Source organism: Somniosus microcephalus, chromosome 17 (genome assembly GCF_052327205.1).
Source record: "Somniosus microcephalus isolate GS21.2 chromosome 17, FLI_Smic_1.0, whole genome shotgun sequence".
Lineage (NCBI taxonomy): Eukaryota > Metazoa > Chordata > Chondrichthyes > Squaliformes > Somniosidae > Somniosus > Somniosus microcephalus.
This window is the reverse complement of record NC_141003.1, coordinates 19,726,750-19,739,482: the sequence shown is the minus strand read 5'-3', so window position 1 is coordinate 19,739,482 and position 12,733 is coordinate 19,726,750. Positions and strand designations below refer to the sequence as shown.

At 47.5% G+C, this 12,733-nt stretch overlaps 1 protein-coding gene across 1 annotated transcript in view; it reads right to left on the bottom strand.

Moving 5' to 3' along the window:
* gys2 (glycogen synthase 2) overlaps positions 1-12,733 on the bottom strand; it is a 61,972-nt gene that overhangs the window by 35,434 nt on the left and 13,805 nt on the right. Inside the window, exons 3-4 of the mRNA XM_086010019.1 lie at positions 10,712-10,903; positions 9,432-9,617 (exon numbers count right to left, since the gene is read on the bottom strand). Coding sequence (XP_085866145.1) covers positions 9,432-9,617; positions 10,712-10,903 — 378 coding nt within the window. The remainder of the gene's footprint in view (positions 1-9,431; positions 9,618-10,711; positions 10,904-12,733) is intronic.

The window sequence follows — 12,733 nt, the reverse complement described above, 5'->3', positions numbered from 1 at the left end:
GGTCAGTGCTGGGTCCCCAACTCTTTACAATCTATATTAACGATTTGGAGGAGGGGACCGAGTGTAACATATCAAAGTTTGCAGATGATACTAAGATGGGAGGGAAAGTAGTGAGTGAGGAGGACATAAAAAACCTGCAAGGGGACATAGACAGGCTAAGTGGGCAGAGATTTGGCAGATGGAATACAATACTGGAAAGTGTGAGGTTATGCACTTTGGCAGGAAAAATCGTAGAGCAAGTTATTATCTTAATGGCAAGAAACTGGAAAGTACTGAAGTACAAAGGGATCTGGGGGTCCTGGTGCACGAAACTCAAAAGGTTAGTATGCAGGTGCAGCAAGTGATTAAGAAGGCCAATGGAATGTTGGCTTTCATTGCTAGGGGGATAGAATATAAAAATAGGGAGGTATTGCTTCAGTTGTACAAGGTATTGGTGAGACCGCACCTGGAATACTGCATAGAGTTTTGGGGTCCATACTTAAGAAAAGACATACTTGCTCTCGAGTCAGTACAAAGAAGGTTTACTCGGTTAATCCCGGGGATGAGGGGATGGACATATGAGGAGAGGTTGAGTAGATTGGGACTCTACTCATTGGAGTTCAGAAGAATGAGAGGCAATCTTATTGAGACATATAAGATTGTGAAGGGGTTGGATCGGGTGGATGCGGGGAGGATGTTCCAGCTGATGGGTGAAACTAGAACTAGGGGGCATAGTCTTAGAATAAGGGGCTGCTCTTTCAAAACTGAGATGAGGAGGAACTACTTCACTCAGAGGGTGGTAAGTCCATGGAATATGCTGCCCCAAAAAGCTGTCGAAGCTACATCATTACATAAATTTAAAACAGAAATTGACAGTTTCCTAGAAGAAAAGGGAATTGAGGGTTACGGGGAGCGGGCAGGAATTTGGACGAGTCTAGGTTTGGATCGGTCATGGCCCTGTGGGTAGCGGAGCGGGCCCAGGGGTCGTGTAGCCTGATCCTGCTCCTGTTTCGTGTGTCTAATTCTGTTAGATTCAGGAGATAGTCCGGTCATAGTGGATTGGCGGTTAGGATCAGATCAGCCATGATCTTATTGAATGGCGGAGCAGGCTCGAGGGGCCAATTGGCCTACTCCTGCTCCTATTTCTTATGTTCTTATGTCAAAGTCTCAGAATAAGGGTTCGCTGAGAGGAGGAGAAATTTCTTCACTGAGGATGGTGAATCTTTGGAATTCTCTACCCCAGGGGGCTGTGGATACTGAGTCTATGAGTATAATAGTTTATAAAGTTTAGAAGGTCTTAATTTTTGTGGTTATAGTTTCTAAGATCTCTGTTGTGTAGCGGGGAGTGCTAGTAAACAAGGGCCCTTGAGTATATCATTTAATTGTAGTGTAATTGGTAGCATTGATTTGATTTAATTTGAATTAATTAAAGGGTAAGTCATGACAGCACAGCTCAGCCCCGTGGCATGCTCCTCCTGCACAATGTGGGAAATCAGGGACACTTCCTGTGTCCCTGACGACCATGTGTGCGGGAAGTGTATCCAGCTGCAGCTACTGGCAGACCGCATTGCGGCTCTGGAGCTGCGAATGGATACATACTGGAGCATTCGCGATGTTGAGGACGTCGTGGATAGCACGTTTAATGAGCTGGTCACACCGCAGGTAAAGGCTGCACAGGCAGGAAGGGAATGGGTGACCGCCAGGCAGGGTAGTAGGCACAGGCAAGTAGTGCAGGGTTCCCCTGTGGCCATCCCCCTCTCAAACGGATATACCACTTTGGATATTGTTGGGGGAAGATGGCTTATTGGGGGAAGGCAGCAGCAGCCAACTTCCCGGCACCATGGGTGGTCCTGCTGCATAGGGCGGGAGGAAAAAGAGCAGGAGAGCTATCGTGATAGGGGATTCTATTGCAAGGGGAATAGATAGGTGTTTCTGCGGCCGCAAACGAGACTCCAGGATGGTATGTTGCCTCCCTGGTGCAAGGGTCAAGGTTCTCTCGGAGAGGCTGCAGGACATTCTGGAGGGGGAGGGTGAACAGCCAGTTGTCGTGGTGTATATAGGTACCAATGATAGAGGTCAAAAGCGGGATGAGGTCCTAAAAGCTGAAGATAGGGAGTTAGGAGGTAAATTAAAAAATAGGACATCAAAAAGGTAGTAATCTCAGGATTGCTACCAATGCCACATGCTAGTCAGAGTAGAAATAGAAGGATATTTCAGATGACTACGTGGCTAGAGGAATGGTGCAAAGGGGAGGAATTAAAATTCCTGGGACATTGGAACCGATTCTGGGGGAGGTGGGACTAGTACAAACTGGACGGTTTGCACCTGGGCGGGACTGGGACCGATGTCCTAGGGGGTGTGTTTGCTAGTGCTGTTGGAGAGGGTTTAAACTAAAATGGCAGGGGGTTGGGAACCTGTGCAGGGAGACAGAGGAAAGGGAAGCAAGGATAGAAAGAAAAGACAGTTAAGAGAAAAGCAAAAGTTGAAGGCAGAGAAACCAAGGGTGTAAATCAAACAGGGCCACAGTAAATAACAATTCTAAAAGGACTAAGCGTGTTAAAAAAAACAAGCCTGAAGGCTTTGTGTCTTAATGCGAGGAGCATTCGTAATAAGGTGAATGAATTAGCTGCGCAAATAGATGTAAATGGATATGATGTAATTGGAATTACGGAGACATGGCTCCAGGGTGACCAAGGCTGGGAACTCATCATCCAGGGGTATTCAATATTCAGGAAGGACAGGCAAAAAGGAAAAGGGAGGTGGGGTAGCATTGCTGGTTAAACAGGAGATTAACACAATAGTAAGGAAGGATATTAGCTCTGCTGATGTGGAATCTGTATGGGTAGAGCAGAGAAATACCATGGGGCAGAAAACATTAGTGGGAGTTGTATACAGACCCCTAAACAGTAATGCCGAGGTTGGGGATGGCATTAAATGGGAAATTAGAGACGCGTGCAATAAGGGCACAGCAGTCATCATGGGTGACTTTAATCTACATATAGATTGGGCTAACCAAATTAGTAACAATACTATGGAGGAGGAATTCCTAGAGTATATACACGGGATGGTTTCCTGGACCAGTATGTCGAGGAACCAACTAGAGATCAGGCCATCTTAGACTGGGTATTATGTAATGAAAAAGGATTAATTAGCAATCTTGTTGTGCGAGGCCCCTTAGGGAGGAGTGATCATAAGATGATTGAATTCTTCATTAAGATGGAGAATAAAGTAGTTGACTCAGAGACTAGGGTCCTGAATTTAAATAAAAGGAAACTACGATGGTATAAGGCACGAGTAGGCTAGGATGGATTGGGCAACGTTACTTAAAGGGTTGACGGTGGATAGGCAATGGCAAACATTTAAAGATCGCATGAATGAACTACAGAATTTGTTCATCCCTGTTTGGCATAAAAATAAAACAAAAAAGGTGACTCAACCGTGGCTAACAAGGAAAATTAGGGATAGCATAAGATCCAAGGAGAGGACATATAAATTGGTCAGAAAAAGCAGCAAACCTGAGGATTGGGAGCAGTTTAGGATTCAGCAAAGGAGGACAAAGGGATTAATTAAGAGGGGGAAAATAGAGTATGAGAGTAAGCTTTCAGGGAACATAAAAGCTGACTGTAAAAGCTTTTATAGATATGTGAAGAGAAAAAGATTGGTGAAGTCAAGCGTAGGTCCCTTGCAGTCAGAATCAGGGGAATTTATAATGGGGAACAAAGAAATGGTTGACCAACTAAATATATATTTTGGTTCTGTCTTCGCAAAGGAAGACACAAATAACCTCCCAGAGATGTCGGGGAACATAGGGTCTGATGAAAGGGAGGAACTGAAAGAAATCAGTATTTGTAAGGAAATGGTGTTAGGGAAATTGATGGGATTGAAGGCCGATAAATCCCCAGGGCCTGATAATCTACATCCTAGGGTACTTAAGGAAGTGGCCCTAGAAATAGTAGATGCATTGCTGATCATCTTCAAACATTCGATGGAATCTGGAACAGTACCCATGGATTGGAGGGTAGCTAATGTTACCCCACTATTCAAAAAAGGTGGTAGAGAGAAAACGGGGAAATACAGACCGGTAAGCCTGACATCAGTAGTGGGGAAAATGCTAGAGTCCATTATAAAAGATGTAATAGCAGGGCACTTGGAAAACAGTGACAGGATCGGACAAAGTCAACACGGATTTACAAAAGGTAAATCATGCTTGACTAAGCTACTGGAATTTTTTGAGGATGTAACTGGTAGGATAAGGGAGAACCAGTGGATGTGGTGTATTTGGGCTTTCAGATGGCTTTCGATAAGGTCCCGCATAAGAGATTGGTGTGCAAAGTTAAAGCACATGGGATTGGGGATAAGGTACTGACTTGGATAGAGAACTGGTTGGCAGACAGGAAGCAAAGAGTTGGAATAAACGGGTCTTTTTTCGAGTGGCAGGCAGTGACTAGTGGGGTGCCACAGGGATCGGTGCTAGGACCCCAACTATTCACAATATATATTAATGATCTAGATGAGGGAGCTAGGTGTAATATCTCCAAGTTTGCAGACGACACAAAGCTGGGTGGGCGTGTGTGCTGTGAGGAGGATGCAGAGAAACTCCAGTATGATTTGGACAGGTTGGGCGATTGGGCAGATGCTTGGCAGATGCAGTATAATGTGGAAAAATGCGAGGTTATCCACTTTGGTGGTAAAAACAGGAAGACAGATTATTATCTGAACGGCAATAGATTGGGAAAAGGGAAAGTGCAACGAGACCCGAGTGTCCTTGTGCACCAGTTGCTGAAGGTAAGCATGCAGGTGCAGCAGGCGGTTAAGGCGGCAAATGGTATGTTGGCCTTCATAGCGAGAGGATTCAAGTACAGGAGCAAGGATGTCTTACTGCAGTTGTACAGGGCCTTGGTGAGACCACACCTTGAGTATTGTGTGCAGTTTTGGTCGCCTTATCTGAAGAAGGATGTTCTTGCCATGGAGGGAGTGCAGCAAAGATTCACCAGGCCAATACCTGGGATGGCAGGAATGACGTATGAAGAGAGATTGAGTCGATTAGGCTTATATTCGCTAGAGTTTAGAAGAATGAGAGGGGATCTCATTGAAACTTATAAAATTCTAACAGGAGTAGACAGACTAGATGCAAGAAAGATGTTACCAATGGCGGGGGGAGTCCAGAAGCAGGGGTCACAGTCTAAGGATAAGGGGTAAGCCATTTAGGACTGAGATGAGGAGGAATTTCTTCACCCAGAGAGTGGTGAACCTGTGGAATTCTCTACCAGAGGCCAATTCATTAAATATATTCAAGAAGGAGTTAGATATATTTCTTAAGGCTAAAGGGATCAAGGGATATGGGGAGAAAGCAGGGACAGGGTACTGAATTTGGATGATCAGCCATGATCTCATTAAATGGCAGAACAGGCTCGAGGGGCCGAATGGCCTACTCCTGTTCTTATTAGTATATCTCTTAGTGGCACATCTTCTATAGCAGCAGCAAAACTGTCCCTTTGCTCCAAGAAAACTGGCCTTCAAAAGATTCAAATGTGGTTCTGCATGTGTTCCCACACCTTCCCCAAACATTGAGGAAATGTATCCTGTTCTAATGGAGTCCAGATTATCCTGCATGTTGTAATGTTACTGGTCCACAGGGGAAGGCTCAAGCAGAGACAGAATACTTTTCCCACACACAGGAGGAAGAAAAGAACTCGGAGGGCCAGTCACACCAGTCCAAAGTTAGCCGACAAGATTTCCAGCAAGTCTTCTCAGCCACAGAACGAGTGTACTGCAAAGACTAAGAAAGAGGAATTATGGGTGGGGGAGAAAAAAAAGAATATTGTATGACTCTTTGTGTAGACAGCCTTAACTTTCTAGGTAATGTGCATAGGAACAGAACGAGGCCATTCAGCCCCTTGAGCCTGCTCCGCCATTCAATGAGATCACAGCTGATCTGCACCTCAACTTCATTTGCCCACCTTTGCTCCATAACCCTCGATACCCTTACCCAACAAAAATCTATTGATTGCAGTCTTGAAAATTTCAATTGACTCCCAGCATCTATGGGGGGTAGTAGGGGTGGAAAGAGGAAAAAAAGTTCCATATTTCTACTATCCTTTGCGTAAAAAAGTGCTTCCTGATTTTGCTGCCGAATGACCATGCAGGATTATGTCCCCTTGACCTTGATTCACCCACCAGAGGAAATTCATTTCTCCGCATCTAACCTATCAAATCCTTTTAACATTTTAAACACCTTAATTAGATCACGCCTCAATCATCTATACTCAAGATGCTGATCAGATACGTGGCGTGGAAACAGTTCAATCCATGGTTGGAAAACATTTAACTATGCGTTGCACATTCTACAAATAAGCAACTCACATTACGCATGCTCTCTCATTGTTGGCTGTGTTATGCTTTGCATGAGACACATCTATACTTAAAACCGATTGCATGCATTTTATCACCTACTCCGAAACGACGTCAGTACTGTTTAAAACAATTAGTCAATCTCCCGTGATATTGCAGATGGAAACTCGAGAACAACTGTAGTCTGCAGGTTAAGTGAGCTTAGGCTTGATTGAGTGCTGACTGGCAACATTTTTTTTTTTTTTTTTTTTAAAGTTGCACAGAAGCCAGTGGCTAGTACGAACAAGCACAGTCAGCAAGTGGACAACAGAGCTAACCTGCTGGGCCCAACTAATCTGCCAACACACCACAAGACCAATGAAAGGTCTTTGCTTTACAATGGCTGCACACTCCTCACAGCAACAGTAACACTTCCTGTGCCCAGAATCCTTAGAGTGAAGGGTAGGTTACTGGGGTGGGGCTCGTGCCTTTAAGAAGTGGTCCGGTGGGAAATTCCGGAAAGAGAAATTTATTCTCCCCCAAGTTTCACAGCTTTTTTCTTGGTTCTCCAAGAACACACACACACCACCCACACACACACCACCCACACACACACACCACCCACACACACACACACCACCCACACACACACACACCACCCACACACACACACACCACCCACACACACACACACCACCCACACACACACACACACACCACCCACACACACACCACCCACACACACACACCACCCACACACACACACACCACCCACACACACAACCACCCACACACACACACACACCACCCACACACACACCACCCACACACACACCACCCACACACACACCACCCACACACACACCACCCACACACACACCACCCACACACACACCACCCACACACACACCACCCACACACACACCACCCACACACACACCACCCACACACCACCCACACACACCACCCACACACACACACACCACCCACACACACACACACCACCCACACACACACACCACCCACACACACACACACCACCCACACACACACCACACACACCACCACACACACACACACACACACACACACACACACACCACCCACACACACACACCACCCACACACACACACCACCCACACACACACACCACCCACACACACACACACCACCCACACACACACCACACACACCACCCACACACACACACCACCCACACACACACACCACCCACACACACACACACCACCCACACACACACACACCACCCACACACACACCACACACACACACACACACACCACCCACACACACACCACCCACACACACACCACCCACACACACACCACCCACACACACACCACCCACACACACACCACCCACACACACACCACCCACACACACACCACCCACACACACACCACCCACACACCACCCACACACACCACCCACACACACACACACCACCCACACACACACACACCACCCACACACACACACCACCCACACACACACACACCACCCACACACACACCACACACACCACCCACACACACACACACACACACACACACACACCACCCACACACACACACCACCCACACACACACACCACCCACACACACACACCACCCACACACACACACACCACCCACACACACACCACACACACCACCCACACACACACACCACCCACACACACACACCACCCACACACACACACACCACCCACACACACACACACCACCCACACACACACCACACACACCACCCACACACACACACAACCCACACACACACACAACCCACACACACACCACACACACCACCCACACACCCACACACAACCCCCACACACACACAACCCCCACACACACACAACCCCCACACACACACACACAACCCCCACACACACACAACCCCCACACACACACCACCCACACACCCACACACAACCCCCACACACACACAACCCCCACACACACACAACCCCCACACACACACAACCCCCACACACACACAACCCCCACACACACACAACCCCCACACACACACAACCCCCACACACACACAACCCCCACACACACACAACCCCCACACACACACAACCCCCACACACACACAACCCCCACACACACACAACCCCCACACACACACAACCCCCACACACACACAACCCCCACACACACACAACCCCCACACACACACAACCCCCACACACACACAACCCCCACACACACACAACCCCCACACACACACAACCCCCACACACACACAACCCCCACACACACACAACCCCCACACACACACAACCCCCACACACACACAACCCCCACACACACACAACCCCCACACACACACAACCCCCACACACACACAACCCCCACACACACACAACCCCCACACACACACACAACCCCCACACACACACACAACCCCCACACACACACACAACCCCCACACACACACAACCCCCACACACACACAACCCCCACACACACACAACCCCCACACACACAACCCCCACACACACAACCCCCACACACACAACCCCCACACACACAACCCCCACACACACAACCCCCACACACACAACCCACACAACCCACACACACACAACCCACACACACACAACCCACACACACAACCCACACACACAACCCACACACACAACCCACACACACAACCCACACACACAACCCACACACACAACCCACACACACAACCCACACACACAACCCACACACACAACCCACACACACAACCCACACACACAACCCACACACACAACCCACACACACAACCCACACACACAACCCACACACACAACCCACACACACAACCCACACACACACACACACGGCACTTCTAGCACCATCTGAGGTGCTGTCAAAATATCGCCATCTTGGTCGCAGCAGAAGTTCGGAGAACTGAAGCTGATGCTCAAATTTACAAAATACAATTTTTCAAATGTCAGTAACCATGGGTTATGCCAAGAAAAGATGCAAAAATCGCTTCAGCTGAGTAAAACTATTAAACCCCGTTGAACAGTTTTATCTTTCATTTCCGAATTTATCTGGTGGAATAATTATCACAGGATCAGACGGTTAAACAAGCTTACCTTATCGAGTAGGTTGTAAAAGTCAGCATTGCCAGCACACAAGTACCTGCCCAGCAATGTGGCGTGGGTGGTGAAGATTGTTGCGATGGGGAGGTTTCGGACTCTGCTTAGTATCAGTCCCACTCCTACCTGCCATTCATGAAACTGGACAATGAGATTTGGCTTGTCGTGGAACTGATCAGAAAGCTGGAAAAACAAAACAATGGAAACATCTTAAAGATGCACGTTACAAGCTATGAATGGATGGAAAGTAGGCATCAGACAGTTACAACTGTATATTGAGCGAGATTCAGTGTCTAAAGAAAGTGACCCATTAATCATGTTGGTACTAAGGTTCATCACACATTTAAAGTAACAACCAAAATACAAAAAAAGAGGAATCTTATATAATAACTAAGCTAACAAAGAGTTCCATTTAAAAATATATATATTAAGCCTATAGTCTGGTGCTACTCCAGTTTACTCATGGTTCCTGAATTCTCCGCTCCCCTCTACCATGTACTCGTTCCAGGTGTGGCAGACCTGAATAACAGCCAACAATGACAAGAAGAGTGGAAACGAGAGGCTATAACATTAACTGCATCGCTCGAGTTAAAAAGTGCCAGAGCTCCATTTCCCAAGGTCTGACCCGAATGAGCTGCGTTGGAGTTTGAGCTGGTCCTTGCGCAGAGGAACAGGAGTAGGCCATTCAGCCCTCGATTCTTTTCCACCATTTAATTAGATCTTGGCTGATCTATACCTCAACAGCACTTGCCCGCCTTTGTTCCATGCCAGTAAAATGTTATTTCTAGTGGTTCACACTTTGACCTCTTGGATTCTGACCTCATCAGAACGAGGCATATTTGCTCCATTTCCCAGCAGCCTTTTGCGACTTTTGGCAGTCAGGAACAAGTTGGGGAAGAGTAGAACTCCCTCCACTGTTCTCCAAAAATGTGCCTTATCCCAACCTCAACAAAAGCACCTTTATTACACCAGTGTAAGTTTTCTTTCATTTCACAAACTAGCCATCCTTTTAGCTTCCCTGTAAATAGATGGTCAAATTAGCCTTCAATCATGGATAGTGTGTGTCGTGGACACATATTTGTCAGGAAAGGCTCTAAACTAATGTCCTGTGGGGCCGGGGGGGGGGGGGGGGGGGGGGGGAAAAGAGTGAGGAGGAGGAGGAAAAGACATATTTGAAGATGTTCTGAAGTCAAAGATATCGGTGCGTTCTACATTAGTTCACAGCAATAGCTGAAGTACTGAACAGAGTTGCTAATGCAGTATTAAAGTCAATATACCTCTTTCAAAAACAAGGCAGTCAAGGACCCAAAAATTATAGCATCATTCGATTCGCTGTCGTGATGGGGGACGCCAATGTGGCAGGCATCCCAGAATTCTCCTTTCCACCTGTCCAGATTCCAGGCTGCTGAACTAATATCAAATAGCAGCACATACGGATTACCTTCAATCAACCATCTGCCGAAGCAAACCTGGAAACAAAGATTGCATGAGTCAGGGTGACTTGCTTCTGATCAGAAAAAAGGTTTTAGTGAACATTTTGCATAGAAATTACCACCAGCCTAATTACTGCCAATTCTTTCAAGTTTCTAAACTCATAACCAAGACCTTGTACTATCACCAGCTTGTTGGCTCCATCCCCTTCCTTCCAACAGCTACCTTCTGCTGAGGTCTGGGTTCACGGTCACCCTCCAGAATCTCACTCGGTGAGATTATTCTTCATGCCTCAACAGGATGTATTTTCAAGCTGTTTGACTGTGCTAGTATCATAGCCAAGCTCAACCCTGACCACACTTGTATCTTCCAGCATGGGACACAATGAACAGCAAATCAGGAGTGGAAATCTTTGTCAAACGTCCCTACAGAGAGTGAATTTAAACCAAATGTAGATGCCCTTCTCGGGTGAAGCACATTTCAATGATCCAAATTGCCGACTACTACTTTTGCCTTAACTCAAGATTTGATTTCAAATACTTCTACCATTCAACTCTGGACATTGAATGATACTTAGTTTTTACTTTCTTTAAATTTACTTTCTCATCCATCATGCTCTGTTTATCTATATATTTTTTTAAATTCGCCTTAGGGATGTGGGCATCGCTGGCAAGGCCAACATTTATTGCCCATCCCTAGCTGTCCTCGAGAAGGTGGTGGTGAGCCGCCTTCTTGAACCGCTGCTGTCCGTGTGGTGAAGATACTCCCACAGTGCTGTTAGGTAGGGAGTTCCAGGATTTTGACCCAGCGACGATGAAGGATTGGCGATATACTTCTAAGTCAGGATGGTGCGCGACTTGGAGGTGGTGGTGTTCCCATGCGCCTGCTGCCCTTGTCCTTCTAGGTGGTAGAGGTCGCGGGTTTGGGAGGTGCTGCCGAAGAAGCCTTGGCGAGTTGCTGCAGTGCATCTTGTAGATGGTACACGCTGCAGCCACAGTACGCCGGTGGTGGAGGGAGTGAATGTTTAAGGTGGTGGATGAGGTGCCAATCAAGCGGGCTGCTTTGTCCTGGACGGTGTAGTGTATGCACTTTGAAGAAGGAACTATATTCTGCAGCCCCTGTATACTGCAATACCAGTAGTGACCACCCCTGTATATAAGCCTGTGTAGTAACTTTGTATAGTAGTTCCAGTTTTGTCTCCATTCAGTAAACACCTGTTATAACCAACTCCTGCAGTCCATGTCTCAATTACACACGGACGTTACACTGGCGACGAACAGATCCGAACTTACCTACAGTTCTGCACCACCTCACGGGGATCCATCCCTGAAGCGAAGTTGTTAGAGGTCGAGGCCAGAAGGAAGAAATCCAAAAGAAAAAAAACAGAAGAAACGGGCGTCGACCATGGGCAACTGCCCTCTGATTCATCGAATTCGAAGATTTGCAGGAGAGACTGTCGAGAGCTGGGCTTGGTTATCCAGTCTATAGTGTTCCAGCTAATCGGGCTGGTGGCAGGTAGTACACTGATCCTTCCTGGGCTGCGGCGGGCTAGAGCTCGATCGGGTGGCTTTTCAATGGGGCCGAGCAGCGTTGTCGGGAAGAGGAGAGAGAGAGAGAGAGAGAGAGAGAGAGAGAGGGTGGAGCACACAGGGCGCGGCCGGTGCTACGAAGTCGGGCAGCGTACAGACCCGAGAAAAGGGAGGAAAGTGTCCCATAGGGTCTGCTCTGACGACGGGAACAGTAATTAAAGAAATTAGAAGCGCAGAAAGCCGCGAGGAGCTGCAGTTTACCACGGGGACCGCTGAGAGCGGCGTTAGCAGCAGCGCGGAGGGGGAAGTTCGCGAAGACCATAGGGCGTCGCCATCAAG